We start from the raw sequence: 22,952 nt of genomic DNA, 5'->3' as shown, positions 1-22,952 counted from the left end.
TTAACGTGACATAACTACATAAAAGAGCAAAAGGTTTCTATCGTAAGTCATGAAGAAACCTCTCTTAAAACTACTTCCATCGTTATATTTCCGATAACGAATGCATTGCACTAAAAGCAATCGTGAACGTCTTTTGACCAAGAAATACTGTATTCGCGAATGGTACCGAACCTAGTCGGCGTACCCAGTAGTAGATTAATTTCATAGTACAAAAATATTTCAAATATCTTGAAAACTTTTATTGAGATATTTTTCTGAGGATTTTATACCGTTGTTAAAATGTAAAGTATTATAAATTAAAAATCCTTATAGCTAATATTAATCTGTAGCAACGATGTAATAAGGAAACTTTGTTTATGCTTTTAAGCATTAATTTTAGACACTTCATCGATACTGTTAATCATAAATTATGTTTTATCAATAATTCTCTCTCTAAAATTAAGATAAATAAATCTTCCAAAAGCCTGGTCTCGGCGAGCTTTATTCGGGAAAATACACTTCTATGATATTTATGGAACGTCGTATCAGAAAAGCAAGACTTCTTATAATATATTAGCGAAGAGCTTACTAAAATTTTATCATATCCCGTCTTCCCGCACCCATCGTTCCTCCGACCATTTGGATCTTCGTTGCTGCTCAAGGACGTACCGTTGCGGACGTTTAAGTCGACCGGTCTATATACGCGAGTCGAGGACGCACCTGAGTAATGTTCGTAGACGACGGAGGTTGACATTTGTCATGGCAGTGCCTAGCGTGCAGGTTATCCTCCTTCCCTCTCTTCTGATTCTACCCTTCTACCCTCCCCATCACGCTGTTGTATTCTGTTGCCTCTTTCTCCAACTCCCGACTCAGCGAAACTCATAATTGTTCGAGGGGACATATCGTTGGCGCGAGGGGGGGAGAGCATCGGAGACACGAAAGTGGTTATGCGCATTCCTGCTTAAAGGAAGAGAGAGAAAGAGAGAGACAGGGCAATGAAGAGGAGAAAGTGGAGTAGCGAAGGGTGAGTTAACAAGGGGAAACGAAAAGAGAGAGGGAGAAAAAAAGAGGAAGAGAGCTAACATCATCCCCCTGTGCCTCACGACTGAATACTTGAATATTGATTAAGCATGCACATCGCGATTACTGGGAGAAGGTAAAAGCGCTCTTCTTGCGGGTCCGCGACCTGCGTGTCTGCGGATATTTATGTGAAGCGGTGCTTCGACGATCCCTCTACTCGCCTCCATCCTAGCCCCCGTGCCTACCCCTCGTCAGCACCAGCCCGTCCGCGCGCAAGCTCTCGTCGTCTCAGACGGATAAAAAAGGCATGCCGGAAGACTCGAAAGATATCCGCTAACCATGAGACGTTTAAATGATGAGAGCGCGGATGTACGGAGCGTGCACGGTTGCTTGATTTACGATCGGCCTTCGCAGGATTATATCCTTCGATCGCGAGCCATCGTGCCGCGAGCGAGCGAACGCGCGTTGGCCTAGTTCGCCGCCGGTCAACGATTAACGGAATAACGGGAAGCCATTCCTCAATTTGTTCCTGTTTCTTTTTTTTTTCTTCTCGCCTTCAGCACACGCGAGGTTACGAGGACGGAAACGCGAATACAAGAGAGCGTAGAACCAGTTTCGCGGTGCTTCTATAAGACAATGAGATGAGAATCAATTATAGATAGACGCTTACACTAAATTAGCCAAGTAAGTTCCTAGATCATAGTAAGTTGTTTCGATAGCGAGAAAGATATTTATTAGCAATCGAGTAGTTCCCTCGGAGAACGACGTTTCAAATCGTGATTGTGGATTGTTCATTTTGAATGGGAGGATAATTGTGAAATCACGATAATGATGAAAAATACAAGTTTCCATGTAAAACGCTACGTTTTATTGTACGCGCAAATGTGTTAACGCCGACTCGTTATGTACATTGTATAATTCTCGGGAATAATTAGCTCGCTGCCTCGAATTTCTCGCTATTACGTGAAGTATTGTTATTAAAAAAAAATTATCAATTATATATTGGAAAAATTTCTGTAAAGACATCGCGTAAAATTATTTCTACATCATATCTCTATTTCTCAGTCAAGTTTACAAACGTAAATAACTCACTAATGTGTCATATTGATTTAAGGTACAATGCAAACAGCAGTCAAATAACGTATAAATCGCAATTTATTTCATTATTGGGCGTTTTTTGCTCTTTTCATGGGGAAGGCGCGAGGATATAATTCACGGGCCGATACCGCCAAGCTAATTTACCCCGGCCGAACGCGCGCAGCCGTCTAATTAAGCTGGCTTTCGCACAACAAAGCGCGTACGTGTGGCCGCAATCGGGCGGGCTTTACAACATCGGCCAGCATCCGGTGCTTCCACGTTGTTGACCACGATCGTCCTCCACTCGAGCTGCAGGAAGCACCGGAAAAAGAGGACGCGCGGATGGCGGAGAGAAAAAGCCTCCCCGAGCTTTGAATATTCAGTAGGTATATCCCGCTCGCGTCTCGGCTTCTCCCCGTCTGACCTTATTTTTCTACGAAAAAAACTGCGGCTTCCGTCGTTACTTATGGATTCGCCTCGCCATTTGCGGAAAAGACACGTCGCCGGAAATTTGCGCCAACTCTCGCAGTTGAATAAAGGACAGACCGATTTGAATTAACATTCGAGTGTCAAGACGGGACGCGTCGCTAATAAACCGTCAGTCTCGATAAGCAAAGTTTTACGCGGGGAAAATGTAGGGAAAGATAATGGCCATATCGATTCTCCGGGTCGGTAGAACAGGTAACTAGTCTCTGTACCTTTTACTCGCGAAATCTACGTCCTAACTGATAAACTGGCGATCGTAGATAAGCTACAGGTCGTTCATAGACATGGTCTATGTTATCGCGCAGTCGATAAAACTGAAATTTTCGGTTGGATAATTGATTTAATTTCGCCGAATATATTTTTTAGATTTTCTTATATTTAATATGTGTGAAATAAATAAGAAATGATAAATAGAAATATAGATTTAACACGGCAATGTGTGATCATCTATATATAAAATTAAACAGAAAATTTTCTGCTTAAACAACTAAGAGTTCCCACAGCTTATTATTAAAATTTATATTAACACTGTGTTATAAAAAACTGTGTACTCACCGGGATAATTACAGTCGTGTTCATCGCTACCATCTTGACAATCTTCTACGAAGTTGCATCGTTGAGATTCCAATATGCATCTATTTACGTCGCATGCGAATTCTCCAGCGCTGCAGCCTATAAGATATAAATTATTAACATTTTTGCAATGCATAATGATTCCACTTTAAAACTACAATATTTTGTTTATGATTATCGTAATGCTTTCAAACTTACACAAAAATACACAACTATATATGATAATAATAATAATATAATAAATATTATTACTTACAAAATTATTAATTACAAAACATTATATATAAAATTTACCTTTTAAAAGTGTTAGAGAAACATATGATTTCTTATTGTTACTAGCATGCCAATTACATGCATCAATATACAATAAAAATCTACAAATTCTATTGACATATATACATTTATAAACGAATAAAATAGATGAGTGGAAATTCTAAATATATCTTATATAATAATAATATATACATGCTATTATGTAAACAAGAATAAATGTTTAGTATGTGATTCTTAATTTTACCAATATTTGCTTTAATAATTGTGTGCATGCGCATACGCGCGCGTGCTTGAAACTATGGTCGCACGGAGTTCGTTTAACGAAACTGTCACACATTTATACCACTGACGCAATATACATATAACGCAATATAATATGTTTCATGATTTTCTCGATACTCTTGACTGCACGTTTATTCATAGATGATATTTATTCTCGATAACTTAATATCGATAATTTTATTAATATTTAACAGAATACTTGCAATATTATGAATGTCGATAAAATTATCAAGAATTATGACTAGATGTATTATACTCCAGTAATGCAAACATAAAATAATTCAAATCCGTCAAATTAACTCGAAGTGCAACCAATTTTAGATATTATTAAAATAAATATTAAATTATGAGAAAATTAAATTGCCAGAAATAAATATTGGTAATAAGTAATCATACAGAATTAAAAATGTCAAAAAAAGTATTAAACAATTGTCATTTTACAATATATACAGTAAATTCTGTAACTTTATACATTATTAAAAGAATAAATGCTTAATATTTGTATGAATAAATTTTTTATTTTTAAAAAAATCTTTTATATGTGTCGATTAAAACTTTTAAAATTTAAATCTTTAAAAAAATTATCGTTCTTATTTCGTTTTTTATATTACGATATTCAAATTTAATAATTATACGTATGGAATATTATTAAAATCTAAAGCAGAAAAAATAATAAATATTAATACTTTATAATTCATCATTACAATTATATCATTACAATTAATCATTACAATTATAAATTATATTCATTATCCTGGCAACAATGCATGTATAATCATTGCGTTCAAATACAATTATATCAAAAATGAGAGAAGAACAACGTTTCTATGTTAAAATGCATAAAATTTGTGAATTTTAAAAAAAGAAGATTTCAATATTGAACATTTATCCTGATCTTTTTTACCATTAAATCAGCGAGGATCAACCGGCTCAACTTATACCTGGATGTGGACAGTTGACCTCGTCACCACCGTCATCACAATCTAGAACACCATCGCATTGTTGCACCGAGCAAATATGACGACTGCCATCTTGACAGCGTACCGTGTCATCGGCACGGCACATGTTTGACGATGACCTCAGCGTAGATACCTCGTCTTCCCTATCATCATCGATGTCTGATACTTCTGGTTTTACCTCAGCAGGTAGTTCGCTTGAATCTACCGGTAAATATCCTGAATGCTGTCGTGTCTCCATAGTGGTGTGCTCGAAATCTGTTGTTTCGTTCATCAGTATGGTTCAATGTTGATGTACGAATATCATACGTGTGTTAATGAAATGGATGAATTAAGCGAATAATAAATAAATACTAACTAAATAATGATATAAATGTAAATGCTATTTTTCAACTTGTTTTCAAGTACATTGTAAGTGAAATATCGCGTATATTTTATCAATTAAACAAGATTGAAAGACATGCATTTAACAGAAAATGAACAAAAATAAAAAAGATAATTTAAAATTTATATATAACGCTCTCCATGTATGCAAGTTTCTGCAAGACTCCAAGATTATTATTTCATATAAATGTGATATTTTGTACTTGATTATAAATTAAGAGAATTATCATGCAGAATCTCGTGCAGAATAAATCTATCATGAAGCTATGATTACAGTTATGTTATAACATACCATATATACAATAGACTTTCATCAGGAGGAGAGAGTAAAAATGCATATTTTACATATAAGCATTATAAATAAGCCATGAGTTTGAGCAGTATTACTGTGAAGTTTCGTTTTCCTCGCGAGGAGATGATTACATAATACGGATTCAAATCCTGCGTACTTACCATCGTTCGTTCTATTTGACAAATCTGTCGAGCAATTATCCTCGTCGGAACCATCATTGCATTGTAATACGCCATCGCAGCGCGATTCTAGCGGCACACATTCACCGCTTCTACATCTTAATTCAGCCGTTTGATCACATTCTGGCTGCTCGTTTTTCTCCCCCGCTGTATCCAGATGTCGAATGTCGTATTTATGTGCATTCGTTGTATCAAGAGTGGGCAGAATAAATGGTTCGTGGCGCCAATGTGTTTATTTTAAAGGAAATTTAAAACAAAAATACTTAATGAGAACAAAAGTAAAATAATCGAGGAGAAATTTCAAAGTTAAAATAACGATAATGAACTTAATAAAAAAACAAACTGGACAAAAGAGAAACCTAATTAAGTAATTAAATATCGTAAAAATTGTAGATGAATCTTGCAAGCAATTTGAGACAGAGATTGCATTCTTCGTGCATATCTATTTATATCAATATTTTAATAATTTAAGCACATTGAAAAAATCGACACCAGAATGATCGATTTTAGCTTTCGATGTTAGATACATTATTTTCGCGATTGTTTCGTTCAAATAATATTTTGTGCAGCCATTAATCAATTCTGACCGTTGAGAAGTCGATCATTTGATATTCACCGGATCTTCTTCGCGTTTATTGTATTCAGACTTTCCGCAAGTTCATGGCATCGCAGAAAGTTGAAACAAATTACGAAGTTGAGTCTCGAAAGCTTTAACGAAATCGATCATTTCCGGAGTCGTCAGATGGAGTAGTCATCTATAAAAATACCTTGAAATATCCTGAATGTGAATCCCTCCGGACCTACTTGGATGCCGTCTAAAGAATGATACTGCAACTGTTGATCTAGGATGGCACGCACCTCAAGCTCGTCCGTGAACGTCGAACCAATGTCTAAGGTAACTTGTGACGTAAATGCGTCAGACGTTGGTCTAAAAGCAAAATTTAATTATGTATTGAAATAGTTTAAATAAGAAGATATAATATTTTAATAATATTATGAAGAGAGAGAGAAACGAAATTAATAGTAGATAATTATACTCACGATATCTTGACGACGCTAGCGAAATGATTGTATCCCGGGATGTAACGATTGTACAAGTTCTCGAGGGCATGAGTGAGATTACCACTCAATTCCCGATATTCAGGACTGTTTCTGTCAGAATACTCTCGTCTGTACGGCTCGCCGACTGTCAATGTTATTCGGTAAAATCCTATCAAAAAGAAATTAGTAATGAGTAATCGATCCCTTAAAAATGAATTACATACACATACGTACACATAACCTTCTCTTTTTTATTATAAAGCATACTCTATACGAATCAATAACAGATGACAGATCGGTATAAGTTGTAAATTGACAGATTTGAGCGCGCAAATTCTATGTGATACTATTGGAGGACTTTGATCTCTTATACTTCAAAAATTCTGTAACCTCAACATTTTTATATTAGAATTTTTTACTTTATTTTATTTCTAGAACTACTTATTAAAGTATTGTACGGAGGTTGTGAGACACTGTATATATGTGTGAGTAATATAATCATATATTTTTTCTCGTATCATATTACAGTAGAAGGAATTAAATGGTGCGCTTATAGCATTTGTGTTAATGTTAATGTTAATGTTAATGTTAATGTTCTAATCTTTATATATTGTTCATATTAATTAAGGAATTGTATTTTTGTTTTCACAAATAATTAAAATTAATTAAAGTTCTTAACATATTCATCATCTATCTTTCTTTCTATGAAAAAAAGCAGAAAAAAAATTAAGGACTTATAAATTCTAATAAATTTGAACTAATAGAGTTGGATCTCTAAAAAATTAGAGACTTACGTGCTTTTCCATCAGTGTTGCGATGTTGAGTTATTATGTTTGGATGATGACCCAAATCTTCTTCGTTCGCACTGCCTTCGATCTCTCCTGAACCGGCCAAATCTTCGTCATCGGAATTCCCATATGTTAGCGGTATTCTTTGACTTTCAGCGACGTTATTTATCTCGTGCTATAAAGTATAATAATATTTTCATAAAAAATATTTTCGTGCATAAATGTGAAGAAAATCGAAAAGCACAAATGTTTATAAATCTTGTAACGTATGCTATTATCATATTGTAATAATACTATCTAGATGAAAAATATTATATAATCTAATTAAAACAGATGTGATAAACAGATGAGATGATAAAAAGTAAGATACTTTTAAAGAGATTTTTTCATACTTTGTTATCTATTTCGTCGTTATCCTCGTCTGTCTCGAGAGTCAATCTTTCGATTCCATTATTTGTTTCGGCATTTGGCGTTTCAGGTTGATGGAGAGTATGATTTTCTTCATTTCCGAGATGACCATTTAAGATGACCGAGTTGTCAAATGTTTGCTCTTGATTTTCTTTTTGGTCTAAAAAATTGAATAATTGAACAATAATGTAAATCTTTTCAACAATATATTGTAATATGATAAAAAATTCACAAAATAATATAACAATGCAGATTCAGTTTCTTTTAATTATACTTTATTAAGAAAAAATTAATACCTGAAGATGATGGCGTTGTTGTCGATGATGCGGAAAATAAATCGAAGATTCCTCTCTTTATTCTATGAAGAAAAGATTCGTCCTGGTGCATTTCTATCATTGGCGCTTGAACTGCAGGTTGTTTGCCTTCCGGATCGAAAATCAAGTCATCGTCCTAAAAAAAATAAATCAAAATTGTAGATATTGAATCTTTAAAAGTAAGGGATTATTCTTATCTCGATAACGATTATAATATGTAAATATAATATTTCAATTAATCTATTTAATCGTTTCATCACCGCAGAAGAAAAGTACAGACATAAGTTTATTCATAAAACATTAAATTCGAAATCTGACTTTTTCGCATTTCAAATAGTTTCAAGAATATCCCCTGAATTCGTTACAATTTTTTCCGCTTTATGACAAATTCATAAGTCACTATCTCGTTGGGCGCCCCACCGAGAGCCGGATAACCATATGTGCCCGCACGCGCGCGAACAGCAGCGATATGTACGTGTAAGAGATCCTTGAGCGTGTATATCGCCAAGTATCCTCACGTGTCCCTCATAAAGAACCAATTCTCACCTAAACACACGATATAAATTCAGGATCGTCGAGCCATTCTGCCGGCGCGTCGTGATTCCGTAAGAATCGCGCGACCGGCAAACTGCCCAGGATTCGAGTGCGGGTCAATGACGTTGCTCGTGCAGGATGAAAATGGAGAACCCGACGTACCATATAGCGAAGTATAAACCAGAAAAGCCAACTGGAATAACGTATCGTTATGGGTGAATATCTGACGAGTCCAGGTTACGTACGGTCCGCCCGATTATGCAAGAGTGTCTCCATTACAACATAAGTATGAATAATATACTGAATATATGCTGCTCAGGAAGACCTTACATAGGCATATGACGTTTCTTATATACGAATAAAAGATATAAATGCATTCAGCAATGATCGACTAACGGGACATCGCGAGTAAATTCTTTCATGATAGCAAAGTATAGTTTAATTAAATGAAATTAAGAGAATGTCATCCTTTAAAATTAAATCTATAACAAAATTCGAAAGTAAAATTAACTTCTAAAATTTTTAATTTCTCTGTATATCTTTCTTTTAAATGTATATAATTTAATTAATTGAACAAAAAATTGATTTGTTAATAAAACAAAATATTAAAGTAAATTCTTAATTTACTGTTATTTTTAATAGGATAATTTTTGCACGACAAATGAGACAGGTGTTTCGTTTTTAATGCGATGTCTATGCGTGTACAAAGTGCGTGACTTTGTAACACGTGAGCGGAACTAGCTGTCTTTTTCCACGAGCGCGAGTTTATGTACCGGTAATGAAGTTTAAATCGCGTCAGACGAGATGTATTATTACTGTGGTGCATTTACACACCGCGTCGGGCATTTAAAGATTCGCATGCAACATTCAACACGCTCGCACACTCTTACAAGAAAACCGCATCCTCTCGTGCATGCACGGCATGTGTTCTAAATATGAATATGAAACAATGTGTTTGCGTTACATAACTTTGAACTCGGTTTTAACGAGGCTAACGACACGATGGTACGTTTATTAATCCACGTTCGAGAAACCAAACATTCGCTGCAACGCGAAACGACCTTATTGCCGATTAGAAACTCATCTCATTAAAAAAAAGATAATATTGGAAAGAAATAAAAAATATTATTATTATATCCAATGTTATTATTCTAATTTCAAACTAATAGTTCTTTCATCTTATTGTTCAAATAGGTAAAATATTCATTCTTAAGCGTTAACAATCATAAGTAGTAAACGAGTGTAGGTGAAATTCATCTCTCAAGCATAATAATTATAAGCAGTGAACGATTCGAGAAAAACGCGACAACGCCCATCATGCCCGTTGTTTCGAAATTGCGGAAGTCCGGACTTAGCGGGTCGCAGATAAAACGTACTGCGAGAGACCATTTTAGATCGCGATAACGACCATGATGCGCGGCAACATCCTGGCAGAAAACAGCCGGTACATTGTTCGCATACACAGTTTTATTACAGGCAATTTAACGATTCGGTCCGCATTTAAATTGTCCTTTAAACAATCGCAGCATTGCGTACCATATCATTATCGGTTAATATAGCGAGCATATAGATTTCACATAAAATTATGAAACTATTAAATATCCTCGCCGGATATATGGATACTTTAATAAATTCAATTAAAATTAGTAAAATACAATGAAATAAGTATATAATCAGTATTCGCACAAAGTTATCTCAATATACATAATGAATGAAATGCAATATATTGAACAAAATATCAGATATCACTGATTATTATATTATTTTAAATAATTAAATAATTAAATAGATAATTTTTTTTAAATAACTATATATATTATCCAGTAAATATTTAAAATATCTGGAAGTTCTTTTTGGAAATATATTCCCTATATATTAATGTATGTCGCTATTGTAAGTTTCAACATTAAAGCTAATAGATGTGCGAGCTTTTTGCGGCTGTAAAGCATTAAACGAGAATCTGCCAATAACGAGAGTATAAATCGGTCGGCGAGGTCGAACGTCATAATAGGGCTCTTCGGGAAAAATAAAAAAATCTGACCACGGAAAGAGCGGAGCATCGATGCCCCCGAGACGCGGAACTTTGTTATTCCGGGCAAGTTTTACACGGGATTCTGCAGCTAAGTCCACTCTATGATCCTTTCACGGCAACTACGTGCTCATACTTCGACAAAACACCGCTCCTATAGTCCGAAATCCTTAAAATGCATGGGAAATACGTGTTGGCGCAGGTTAAGTAGCCCTAGGAAATTCGTCCTGCGTCGAGCAGGTCCGGAGAACTTCGAAGGGCTTTACGATGGCAAAGTTGCCAGAGAGACGCGATAGAGACATAAGATGCACAATTAGCCTTCTAATATTCATTTTTTTTCCTCTCGTCGTATCTTGATGCATCAGTCAGAATGATTCGACGATTTGTACTTCGTAATTACGCAAAAACTTTCATTGCCATATGCGGTCACTTCGAACCACATCTGGAATATGCGGCGCGTCCATGACTATACAAGGTAATGCACAAGAGGAAAGGGAAACGTAGTAGTAAAGATATATTCTGAAAAATATTTTAATTTCCCCGAAAAGACAGTTCAATTGTATAGTTATTGTAATATTAAACGCTAGATACATAAAATAGCACGCATACATATTTTGACATATACGTAATGATATTTCTAGTCTAATTTCCATCATCGAAATATCGCACATTGCACAACATACAATGAGAATCAAGTGCGTATAAATCTGGTAATACTTTCACACATTGCTATATAGTTTCTGTTCTCATTCAATGTAATTTTAAATTACTCATATGTGTTACCGAATCACTGTATGTAGGCTATCTTCGTTTGCACACATGCTAACGTGCGTGTGAGATAACAGATGTATATCTTTCACACAGTGCTTTCAACTGGCCGCAGTCAAAACACTTTTTTACATAATCATGCTGATAATAGAAGCGGTATATTTAAGGAATGCGATACTTGCGATTTTCAATACCCAATCAAGCAAGAAAATTGGCTCAAATTAAATATTGAAAGAAAAATTGAATTTAGAAATATTCGTATTTATGGAAGAATAACCTTGATGTAACATTAAATGATAAGTAAAAATAATTCCGAAAAAAATTCGAGGCAAAGACACATGAAAAAAAAAAAACATGAAATAGGTTGCAACTCATCATAAAAATATTTTTTTATACAAGTCAAATTTACATAATAATAGATGACTCAAATTTAAAAAAATATAAGCGATCTTAGATTTTTTATCTTTAATAAAATTTTGTTAATTTAATTGTAGATTAATAAAATTTGGTGTTTTCCCGCAGTGTGTTATTTTTATTATATTTTTATTATTTTCGTTAATTATATAATACATATATAATTATGTAATCGCTGTCATGCGAAAGAGTAAGTGTATCGCATTACATATTTTATATTTCGTATTGATACTGATGATGTTTTGCAATCAAAGTACTTGCAATCTACAGGTCAAAGCGTACAGCAGATAATCGGCGGCTTATGAGTGTTTGCAAATTTTTAGCACATAAATTAAGACGGACCAATGCAGAATAATAATTTAAAAAATTATTACAAGCATAAAAGAAAGATTTTTTATTTTCTTCATATACATATAAATCAAACATTCATTTTTTCTTTTGATTCTACATTTTATTTTATTAGAGCAATTATTTTTAATATACGAAGTCTCCAAGATAGAAGATTTAACTTTTTATAATGTAACGATATTTTCAGATTATATATATATATTAAGATTTTCTAATAATATCAATTCTAAGAATATTTTATCATGAGAGATAAGTGTAATTATTGGATAATAGTTATTAATATTACTGATAAAATGCATATATAATGTATGTAATGCTATTTGTAACAGAACAACAAGTACAGAATATATAATGCAACATAATATATTTTTATTGGTGTGACTAATATCAAACATTATTCATAACTGACTTTACTAAATATACTGTAAAAGACACAATGTCTCTACATGAAATAACTTTGTGTGATTTAGTAGTGTCGAAGGTTTCGTCCCGAAGGAGAAAAAAAAGTGCTCAAAGGTCAAGATCCAGCACGTACGAGGCAGGAACGAAGAAATCCCTCCAATTTGAGGGACTTCTCCTAGGCTTCGACTTAACGAATATATACGTCCAGTCTTTCGCGTCTTCTAGGACGTGCAAAAGAGAAAAGCGATATGACACAGGAAGAACGAAGTCGATAAGAAGAAGAGAAGAGATGATAGGAAGAGAGAAGGACGAAGGAAAGGGGAGTGAGATGGTGGCCGATCGTTCTTTGTCTTAAGTCGTGCTATATTAATGCGAAGAACATGTTACATGGAGTGGAATAAAGGGGTGGCAGCAGAGAGGGAGAGGGAAAAGGATGGCGTCGTGGCGCGAAAAAGAAGAGCGACGTCGTGCGGAATACTAAGGAGGGTCACACACGCTCATCGAATCTGCGTCCCGAATGGAAGGACAGAAGAGGATAGCCTGCTCATTTAACCTCGTCTTTGCATGTTAACAGCTTCTCGCCGCAGGAACAAGTCCTTCCGTTCGAAAGAGACGGAGTCCGGCGAATGGTTAAATAATGTGTCAATAAATAACATAATGCTTTGATCGCGTTCAATTAGAAATGACGAAAAATTATCTTATTTTATTATTAATTCATTAAAAGTGAAATTCAAATTGTAGCGAAAACAATCCTTTCTGCCATAAAAAAATCATTTTCTAAGCGCAGCTTTTACAATGCAAATATTAACGCGAGTTTTTGCCGCATTGATAAATGTGGCGATAATTTTACTCAAATCAATTGTCATGAAATGAAGAAATAAAGAAGTGAGAAAAATAAAGCAATCATCAAAAAACATTTTAGCCTAATACAAATCGATATTTTGATATATTTTATATCACATGTACAGACAAAAGAGCTAAAAATCGCGTGTACTAGTAGGTGTTAACAAATAACGTACGCTTAATTCTCAACACCGACAAGCGGATCCACGAGAGTTTGTGGGACCACCGAAGCAAGGATGATCTTATATGAACTTTCATATCCCCACGTTTCAGAAGACGACGCGGTCAAATAATTCCGGCTCGACCAAATATCTCAATCCTCTCTCGGCCATGGCCGCGAAATTGCGGAAATCATCTCGGTCCGATTTCCCGAGGAGAATGCGACGTCGATTCTTTCACAGTGGCCGACAAACCCGCGGGCTGCGATCTGCCACTCGCACGTCAATCCCTCGACACCGGAAAAAGCGCATTATCTAGTTTTCGGGAAGATTCAGCCTCGTCGACAGCTCTTTTGCGAGAAAAATCTTGAATGACAAGATATTAATTCCTTCATAATTGCAACGATATTTCTCTTACATATTATTAATTCTTAAATGTTGTTGAATTCTGACATATCGATGCGAATAATTGCGAAATGTTTACAAAGGGAAATGATATATATATAGTTGCAAATAATTTTTATTTTTCCAATCGCGTATTTGATATTTTCTGAATATTTTGTAAATATAATTTTAAATTCTTCTTCTTAATTCTGTCAGGATTAATTTAATATGAAGGAAACATGAAATTATATTTATCATAAGCGGGGATACAGGTCAGATTATGTTTGTTAATGCTAATTCATTAATAAAAATTTAAAAAAATTAAAAAATTTCTTATTCAGAAGTTTGCCAAAATTAATCAATAGAACCATTAGAAATAATTAAGACGTATCAAGATAGAAAGTTATTGTTAGATGTTCTCAATTGCACCATTATTATTGAATGCAGATTCATCATGCACTTCGAATAATAAAATAATATTTCAAATACTTAAAATAATATTTCAAATGTCATACTATTCATTTTTTAATGGTATTTATCGATTTTTTTAATATATACATACACATTACGGTATGGATAAATAACTCTTATTAAAAATAGCACGGTATACGTTAAATTAATTATTTGTATTATTCATTTATAATATTCAAATAGTACATTTTGTGTGATATTTAAATAACGATAAATTTTTATCTCATTTTTAAAAATTAATTAAAATTACTTTATAATAATAATAATAATAATATACTTTTTCAATATTTGTTACGGCATTTTGCTATCCGAAGAATTTAACTTATATAACTTCAAATTATAAATTATTATTTATTCCTTACATTAAAAATTATTATTATAATTTTATATTTATCAAAATAAATCGCATAGCTTGTCTTTATTGTTATTTTTATGAATTTGTATTGTTAAATACAAAATTTCTTTATAATCAATAATTATATCATTATATGATATTTTTATTTATACAAAGTCAAATCGTCTTAATGCATGAAGTAAAAAGGTCGAAAATTTTTAGTCTGATTGATCGATATCTGCCATTTTCCATCTCTTGTCGTTTAAGAGGTATCTGCTCGTTTTTCGTGCAGCATATCACGGATGAAATCCGAAGCGACGAGTAGCGCAGGCTCAACAAATTACGAAACTCCACTAACCACTTACCACCCCAACGAGAATGTTCTCACGTGTCGTTTGTTACGATCTGGCGCGCATCCGTTTTCCTATAAAAGGCACGCGTTAAGCGTCATTTCGACCACTCGCGAAGGGTATAAATCGCACAACTACCCCGATTGTATTCGCAGAGATTTGTTTCCCAAGATTTAATCCTCGACTACTAGGAATAACTTTTTGTAAAGTGAACTCTTACAGTATAAATCCAGGGGTTCCGTTTATATTTTTTCAAAATTTTCTGAAAATTTATACGTTAAGCGCATTTTCAAATATTCAAAAAAATTTCAATGTTTTCCATATTTATAAAATATAACTTGAATATGTTTGCTTATAGCATTTAAATACTTATATATTAAATAATTTTTTTGTTTTTAATAAATAAATAAATATATATATATATATTTATTTATTATAATTTATTATAATTTATATATTTGAATATTTATAAATAAATTATGTATATATATATATATATATATATATATATATATATATATATATATATATACATAATTTATTTATAAATATTCAAATAGTTCATAAAGTGTCCTAAAAATTGGTGGAAAAGTGGAAAGATTATTTCTTATAAAATTTGTAGCAAACCTACTGAAACTGAAGAATTATTTGTGAATTTCACGAAAATAAATAATATGTAGAATATTATTCTTCTCTGTTCTGAATAGAATTTTTGAATAGGTTTGGAATAAAATTTTAATTTAAAGCTGAGAGTCCATGCGGTCAAATGTCAAATTTAAAAAATTATGAAAAAATAATGATCTTACATATTCTTGTTAAAGAAAAGTTGACGTTAAATCTCAAAGAAGATATACGCTATACGTACATTTACGCTGTACGACGCTGTATGTACGTCAGAATTTCGGGACATTCTGTATAATATATCGGCGAGAATAAGTATAATAACGAATGATTATAGAGAGTGATTATAAAGATGATTATAAAGTGAAGTGAAAGGCAAAAGCTTTTAATGGATACCCACGAATCTTGTGAGAAATCAATCGGTGCCGGCCGTCCGCCGATCATCGAGCTGCTCTCGCTTCAATTAGCTTACGTAACAGATCCCACGTTTTTGTTTGCCCCAGCCAGCCTCTGAAGATAGTTATTCCGACGGTCATTAACTCTATTAAGTCGTTAAACCGTGATGCACCGACCGAGCATAGTCATCGCACGTGCTCTCATCATATTTGCGCGCGCGAGATGCCTAGCGGCAATTGTGCTCGCTTTTACATTTATCTTGGCGGACCTTGAAGACACGCGATAACCGCCAAGTAATTTCGCAAATCTTCGTGCTTGCTTTAATCTTAACAAAAACAAAATACTCAATTTTCATTAAGATGCTAAAAGCTTTTTGACTCTACTGCAGTATAAATTAAATATGTTTATTAATTAATTTACGAACTGGTATTTAGCTTGTTATTTCTTTATTTTATTATCTTTTCTTGTAATATTTAATCATTAAAGCCGGTTCGGTATTTCAAAATTTTCAATATTGATAATACACAATTTATACTTAATATTGATAATACTTATGCGTAGACGATTATCAAATGTGAGTTCTATCATGTGACCTGCAAGAGAAGTTACGCGAATCATTATCTTCAATACTTCAAATATTCAAGAAACGAATAATTCATGTGTTTACTTATAGCGCGACAATAGCAGATTTCTGAAATGCAATTTTTCTTATAATTAAGGTAACTAATCAACTTTCAAAATAATCGCTAAATTGGGTTGATTTTTAACCTAATTTCATCTCTAATTTTGTATTGTGTATTACTGATAGAATATGTGTCACAAATAGTATTTTTGTTACTCACTCATACTTTGTATTAGTAGTTGGATGTTATTTGGTTAAAATGAATATACTTCAAAGCACATAAGCTGGCAAAAATTACTTATATTTCCAAACGCCGTACATGGCACGCACGAATGGCTCTGTTGAGATATCCATTCAACGATTTCCTGCTGCTGCAACGATACGGATTTCGTTAAATAATGTTTCAGCCTGTATGTATGTGCGAGATCGCCGCGAACGTCTACATCAACGTGCAATTCGTCGACCTAATCGATGGTGCCGCCCGCAGCATGAACAATTGTATCGGCGATGTGTGTTTTGACGGGCGTTCATATATGCTTTCAGTGAAAATAATGTCTGAAGCGTTTCGCGATCTCACAGCCGCCTCTCGCGCGGGCAAATGTGCCATAAGGAGTGAACGGCTAAACTTCCGCAAACATTCGAAAATGAATACCAGGCGATCGAGAGGTCGCAAAAGCGCAGAAGAGGGTTTCGATGTAGTTTATAGTGTTTTAAAATATATTATTTTGCCTATGTTTATATAGTTTCGTTAGTTTTCCCGCTTCACATATGTTTGTCGCCAAAAAACTGTACTTTACGTGTGTCATATAAATTGTTAGATCGCAAATAAGTATCATTTCTCAGATAAAAGATTTAATCGAAGATTATTAAATTTTAAAATAATTTTTTTGAATTAATTGTGTGTGTGAAATAAGTTGAAAGGGAATTTATAAAAATTAAGATTATTAACAATTTATTAACAAAAGATTTATAAACATATATATATATATATATATATAGATTAATATTATGTTGCAAATATGAATTAATATAAAGAAAAATGCTGCAAAATTCGTATATTTTTTCGTCCTAATTTTAAAATTAAAATAACTATACATTAAACTTTTTCTCGGCGACAAAAATAAATTTTTTATATTATGACATTATTCTTTCTTCAAATGCATAAGGTAAGAAATATAAAAATATCGGGCATATATTTAAAATAAATTAAAGTTTCGAATATAATTGCAATAGACAAGAAAACATCTCAATAAAAACTTTTAGAATAATAATTCTACAATTTATTAACGAAGTTATTGATATTTGATGGGGCTATAGTTTATCAAAGATAGATCGCACCTGCTGGAACAGATGCAGAATGAATCGCGAGATTTTCAGGTTGAATACACAGGCGCGTACATACAAGAAGGGCACTGTTCCCCGTCAGAACTGGTATAGAGACCGTGTGGCCGCTTTGTTTGGCAAAAGCAAACAGTTCCCCGAGGAGCCCATTTCCGGGCACGCAGATCGAGAATAGATCAACGAGGGAACTGGACCGGCGCGTCGGAGAGAAGTTCAGAAGTAGCTTTCACGCATCACGTCGGTCAGGCTTTGATTCCTCGCTTGACAGGTTGTTCCTTTTTTCTACATAATTCGAGACGATCACATCAAGACTAAGTGATGTTGAATGATGATTCTTTTGACTTGGCAACAAGATCGAATATTGTCTAACCAATCTAATATATGACGTGATTACACAAATATGTTCTATATTTGCGGAAAATCTTTAAATAATTCTATCTCAGAGTGAAGAATTTATTTAGTGTGTCTTGACTATACGATAAATATATGCAGCGATATTTTGTCGTTGAAGCGTATTGTGCGACGAGATTCGTCGCTGTGCTAACAATAAACGTCCGTAGCTACGCACCGCGAAGAATGACAAAACCCGCGGACTAAACCACACACTATTTTACATCACAATCTCGGCGTCAACCTCGTCTCAATCTCCTCCTCCCGGTCACCTCACTGAGTTTTCGCGACAGATGTGTCGCGAAGCGTTGCAATTGTGCCCAACCACATTTTTGGCAGAATCGGTATAGATTATGAGAAATATATATATGCTTAATTTCCGTTCGCTCGCCGCAAATGTTTGTTTTCACGTTATTACACAACTAACCGCATGATTATAACATTTAATTTAAATAAAGCCTATCGCATTCCGTAAACTTGCTCTACAGTAAAAATAAACGGTATAAACGAATTACATATACACGTATACCAATTGGCACGAGGGATATAAAAAGCACTGACAGAGATTAATGCGTTAAATTAGAAAAATAAAATATATAGTTAGAAAAAAGTGACAGAGAGATAATACATCGTGATATGAGAAATGCATATTTAAACAGTTACTTAAAATTAGATAGATTTTTTCTTTCCTCGCAACAGTTCCAAAATAATTCCTATGCATTTTCGAACGAAGCGTGCTTAATTTCCTCAACATCAGCAAATTATACATTCGCGTTCAGCTTCGGATTGAATAACCAACCAACAATTATCGTATGTAATTCAATCATCTCGCGTAAGTATCGACTTAATACAAGTAGAACACATGTGTGCGTGAATGTAGTGGAGGAAATTAATGAGCTGGAACTCGATATTGCCGTGCATCTTACTCATTGCATGTCATGCAGAAAATTGTTCAGGATATCCTGAGTATAAATCCTCAATAATTATAAATATTAATAATAATTGCGATGGTAATTAATTAAAATTTATCAAAGACTGGAGAAAATTGACACTTTGATAGAATTTATTTACTTTTGTCTGCAAAATTAAAATCATCACGATTATCATAAAAATATGACATTTAAATATCATGATATTAATATATCGTAGAAAATTTATGATAAATGTCTATTAAATTTAAAATAATACTAATTATAAAACTTTCACAGAATGCGTAATTGACAATAAGCATATCTCAGACACTATATTTAGAAAATTGTTGAGAGAGAAAGAGAGAAAATTCGATCTAAATTTACGTCAAGCCACCCATCGATAAAAAATTAAGCGGATGTCGCAAAATAGATCTACAATGGTAGAAAATGGGTCATCCAGCATCAGAGAAATTATTAAAATACTTTATGATCGATTGTATCATACGAGATTAGCTTAAATATAAAGATTGAAATAGAACATAAAAATTCGTTATATCTACAACATAAGAAATATTGTAAAGTCACATTTAATATAGAGTTGATATTTAACTTTATAAGCAAGTAGTTTCATCTAGTAGTTTCATCATGAAATAATACCTCGGTCGCATTATGATAATTAGAATGAATGTCAAGGCCTCCACTTCATAATGATGAGATGATACGTATCATTGATGAAACTGACCTTTGCATTAATTATCGTCACCTCACATAGCATATTATATCATTAGAACGGAATTTAAGCAATTATGCGCTATTTCGATTCATGAGCATATATCTTGATATGTGTAGGTGCCAAGGTATGCTAAAAATTACAACAGTTGACATTGGCACAATAGATGATCTATTTATAAACTATGATTTAATATTTACTTAAGATTGTTATCACAATAATTTTATTTTTACTAAAAAATCTATCTGCAGAAATATATTGAGATATTAAATTTATATCAATTATTTTTATTTATACAGTTGATATATATAAAAAAAACATTAATTTGAGAATGATTATTAATCTTAATAGATACGTTGCGATATTTGCTGGATTTTATTTGGATTTTGAAATACTTGAATCTAGCATTTAATATATAATTATAGAATTTTATATAAATAATAATAGAATGTATAAGTTATCAATTCTTGTCAATTCTAAATAAGTGACGATTAGAAAAAAGACATATAAGCAAAAACATTGCTTTAGTATCTTCGAATTTAATTTTTACACTACAAAATATAAATATTTTATAAAATAAAATATAAAATAAAAATATAAAATATAAAATAGAAATGTTTTTGACGTTTGAGATACTGCTTTTTTCAATCGAATTCACTCCATAACAACAAATACTTAATAAAGACTAAATAATAAAGTATTATTAAAGAATTGAGACTTTAATTAAAAGAAAGCATAAACATTATATCGAGAAAAGTGATATTTGAGAGAAAAATTTTTATATTATGTAATAAAATATTTATAAAATAATGACAAAAAAGATAATAAATTTTTGCATAGGTATATTTTCCAAAGATATATCGCAAAGTATCAATCAAAATTGAGCATCATCGCTAAATCAATGCTTTTTTCTAAAAAGACAAGTTTAAACCAAAAATTTTGCAACAATATGCAATTTCCGTAAGGTGATGTATAAAGAAATCTGTCGATTTTTTTCATACAAAGCGACAAATATCTACGTCTTTTGCCTCCCTCGATGAGGTAAACAACCGCAGAAAAAGAACGATGAAAGTAGGCTGGTAAGGGTGTACGACAAGTGCTCTCTCGACCATCACTTCGCACTCCCTTGCAAAGAGAATTGTAGCTTACCCCAAAATCCTGCTCTAATAGTCTATTGTCTAACATCCGAGCGACAAATTCTCAACCGATCTTTCGTTGTCGCGGCTTTATTTCATAGCTTCGCGAGAACAAGAACATGAATTTTAATCTCTTTTATAACGAATTTGAAGCTGTATTAAACAAATATTATTCCGTAATTTTAGCATTAATTCGATATTGGATCATCGCTTAAATTCGGTTCTATGTGAGTGAGTCATTTTATGAGTCACAAAATTTATGTTAAATTTGTTAATCGAGTTAACAAATATATCATATGTAAATGAACATATATACTACAAATTGCAGAAAAATTATAAGTTGTTTGAAAATTGACACGTGTCTATATATCGTAATTTTTTAATTGTTTACATTAATAAAAGAAATGTACAATAACTCTGTGAGACACTTTGTAAAAACATGAAACCAACGCATCCAAATGGCGAAATTTATATCCGTATCTATTTGCATGACGTATAATACAAACAACGATGTCCCAAAACCATCGCTCGTGTCTCGTAGCGGTGCCTAAATGATAGTGAAAGCATGCAGAGGTGTGAGTCATCATCCACAAATACACTCTGAGAAAAAGGATAAATTTGTTTAATTCCTTTATTTCATATATTTTACCAAAATCAAATCATATATTTTTCAAACAGTATTTGTTTTAATCTAAATGTTTAAAAAATTTTTTAAAAATTGAATTTAATATTACATCTTTTTGTCAAAAATATAATTTTTTACCATCTAAGACAGATTTTTAAAATTATGTTCAATGAAATATACAAATCGGCGATTTTAATATTTTTCACGAGCCATCGATCTAATAGTATCGCTAAAAAACAAAAAAGCGAAAATAATATCATTAAACAGATATCACTCTGCAAAAATATTGAGTAAGATATTATTTATATCGAAATGTCGCGCAGGCTATAACGAGATTCTGTCATTCTTTTCGTTCCGTTTAATTCATTTTCAGTCACATGCAACGTGCGACAAGCGCGTCGCTATAGAAAGAAAAGAGCCTTGTTAAGAGAGTCGACCAGGAAAGGAGAAAAAGACTGTGTGATTCAGACGCGCGGTGTCGCGCACTGAGGTTAAATGATCGTCGTTTCGACTTTGCGTACGAAAAGGAATACGCACACATGCGATGAGATGTACGTCAAATATATGCTTCTTTTCGATGTTCTTTTCACAGCGATTTTATTTCCAGACACAATATCGAATCCTACATTTGCCGAAACTAGACTCGATCGTGCATCGCAAATCGGTTTAAATAATCGCTACAGGAACAGATTTCGCGTATCGATTCGGAATCAAATACTATTTCGTACAACCCTATAATGCAGCAATTCATCTGACGTTAGCGCGCGCTCTGCAGACGAAGCTAATATTCCGAAGAGTATCCAGTATCGAGTTTCCAATTAAGCGCCAATTATTCTAGCATTTTCAGCGCAACACTTTAGCCGCTGGATCATTACCGAATTCATCGGCAATTGATTATGAAGAACATGCACGAGGATATGGGCGCTTCGAAGACCGATTTCTGTACCAAGAGTAATCTCGTAGTAATTTGAAAGAATGAGGTTGATCGAGATTTCAGGAATATAATTTCTTTTTCGAGATACAATGAAGAGAGATTACACTGTAAAATAAGTTTTATCGAATCTTTCTTTTCTTGATATCGTTACGATACATT

At 33.1% G+C, this 22,952-nt stretch overlaps 1 protein-coding gene across 29 annotated transcripts in view; it reads right to left on the bottom strand.

The window, feature by feature from the left end:
• Trol (terribly reduced optic lobes) overlaps positions 1–22,952 on the bottom strand; it is a 145,364-nt gene that overhangs the window by 92,193 nt on the left and 30,219 nt on the right. For 28 of the 29 annotated variants that reach the window (XR_014439435.1, XR_014439437.1, XR_014439436.1 and 25 more), the window contains exons 2-9: positions 8,035–8,188; positions 7,723–7,898; positions 7,337–7,505; positions 6,543–6,711; positions 6,269–6,429; positions 5,484–5,648; positions 4,632–4,904; positions 3,118–3,234 (exon numbers count right to left, since the gene is read on the bottom strand). Coding sequence is in view for 3 of the 29 variants with exons in the window: in XM_083102742.1 (XP_082958868.1) it covers positions 3,118–3,234; positions 4,632–4,904; positions 5,484–5,648; positions 6,269–6,429; positions 6,543–6,711; positions 7,337–7,505; positions 7,723–7,898; positions 8,035–8,188 (1,384 nt within the window). In the remaining 26 variants the exon portion in view is untranslated. The remainder of the gene's footprint in view (positions 1–3,117; positions 3,235–4,631; positions 4,905–5,483; positions 5,649–6,268; positions 6,430–6,542; positions 6,712–7,336; positions 7,506–7,722; positions 7,899–8,034; positions 8,189–22,952) is intronic. The other variant, XR_014439447.1, reaches the window with a different exon arrangement.

The sequence above is a fragment of the Camponotus vicinus genome, unplaced genomic scaffold, assembly GCF_025532165.1.
Source record: "Camponotus vicinus isolate PSW18456_S1 unplaced genomic scaffold, iyCamVici1.0 SCAF_6, whole genome shotgun sequence".
Classification (NCBI taxonomy): Eukaryota; Metazoa; Arthropoda; class Insecta; order Hymenoptera; family Formicidae; genus Camponotus; species Camponotus vicinus.
This window is presented reverse-complemented; position numbering and strand designations above follow the sequence as displayed.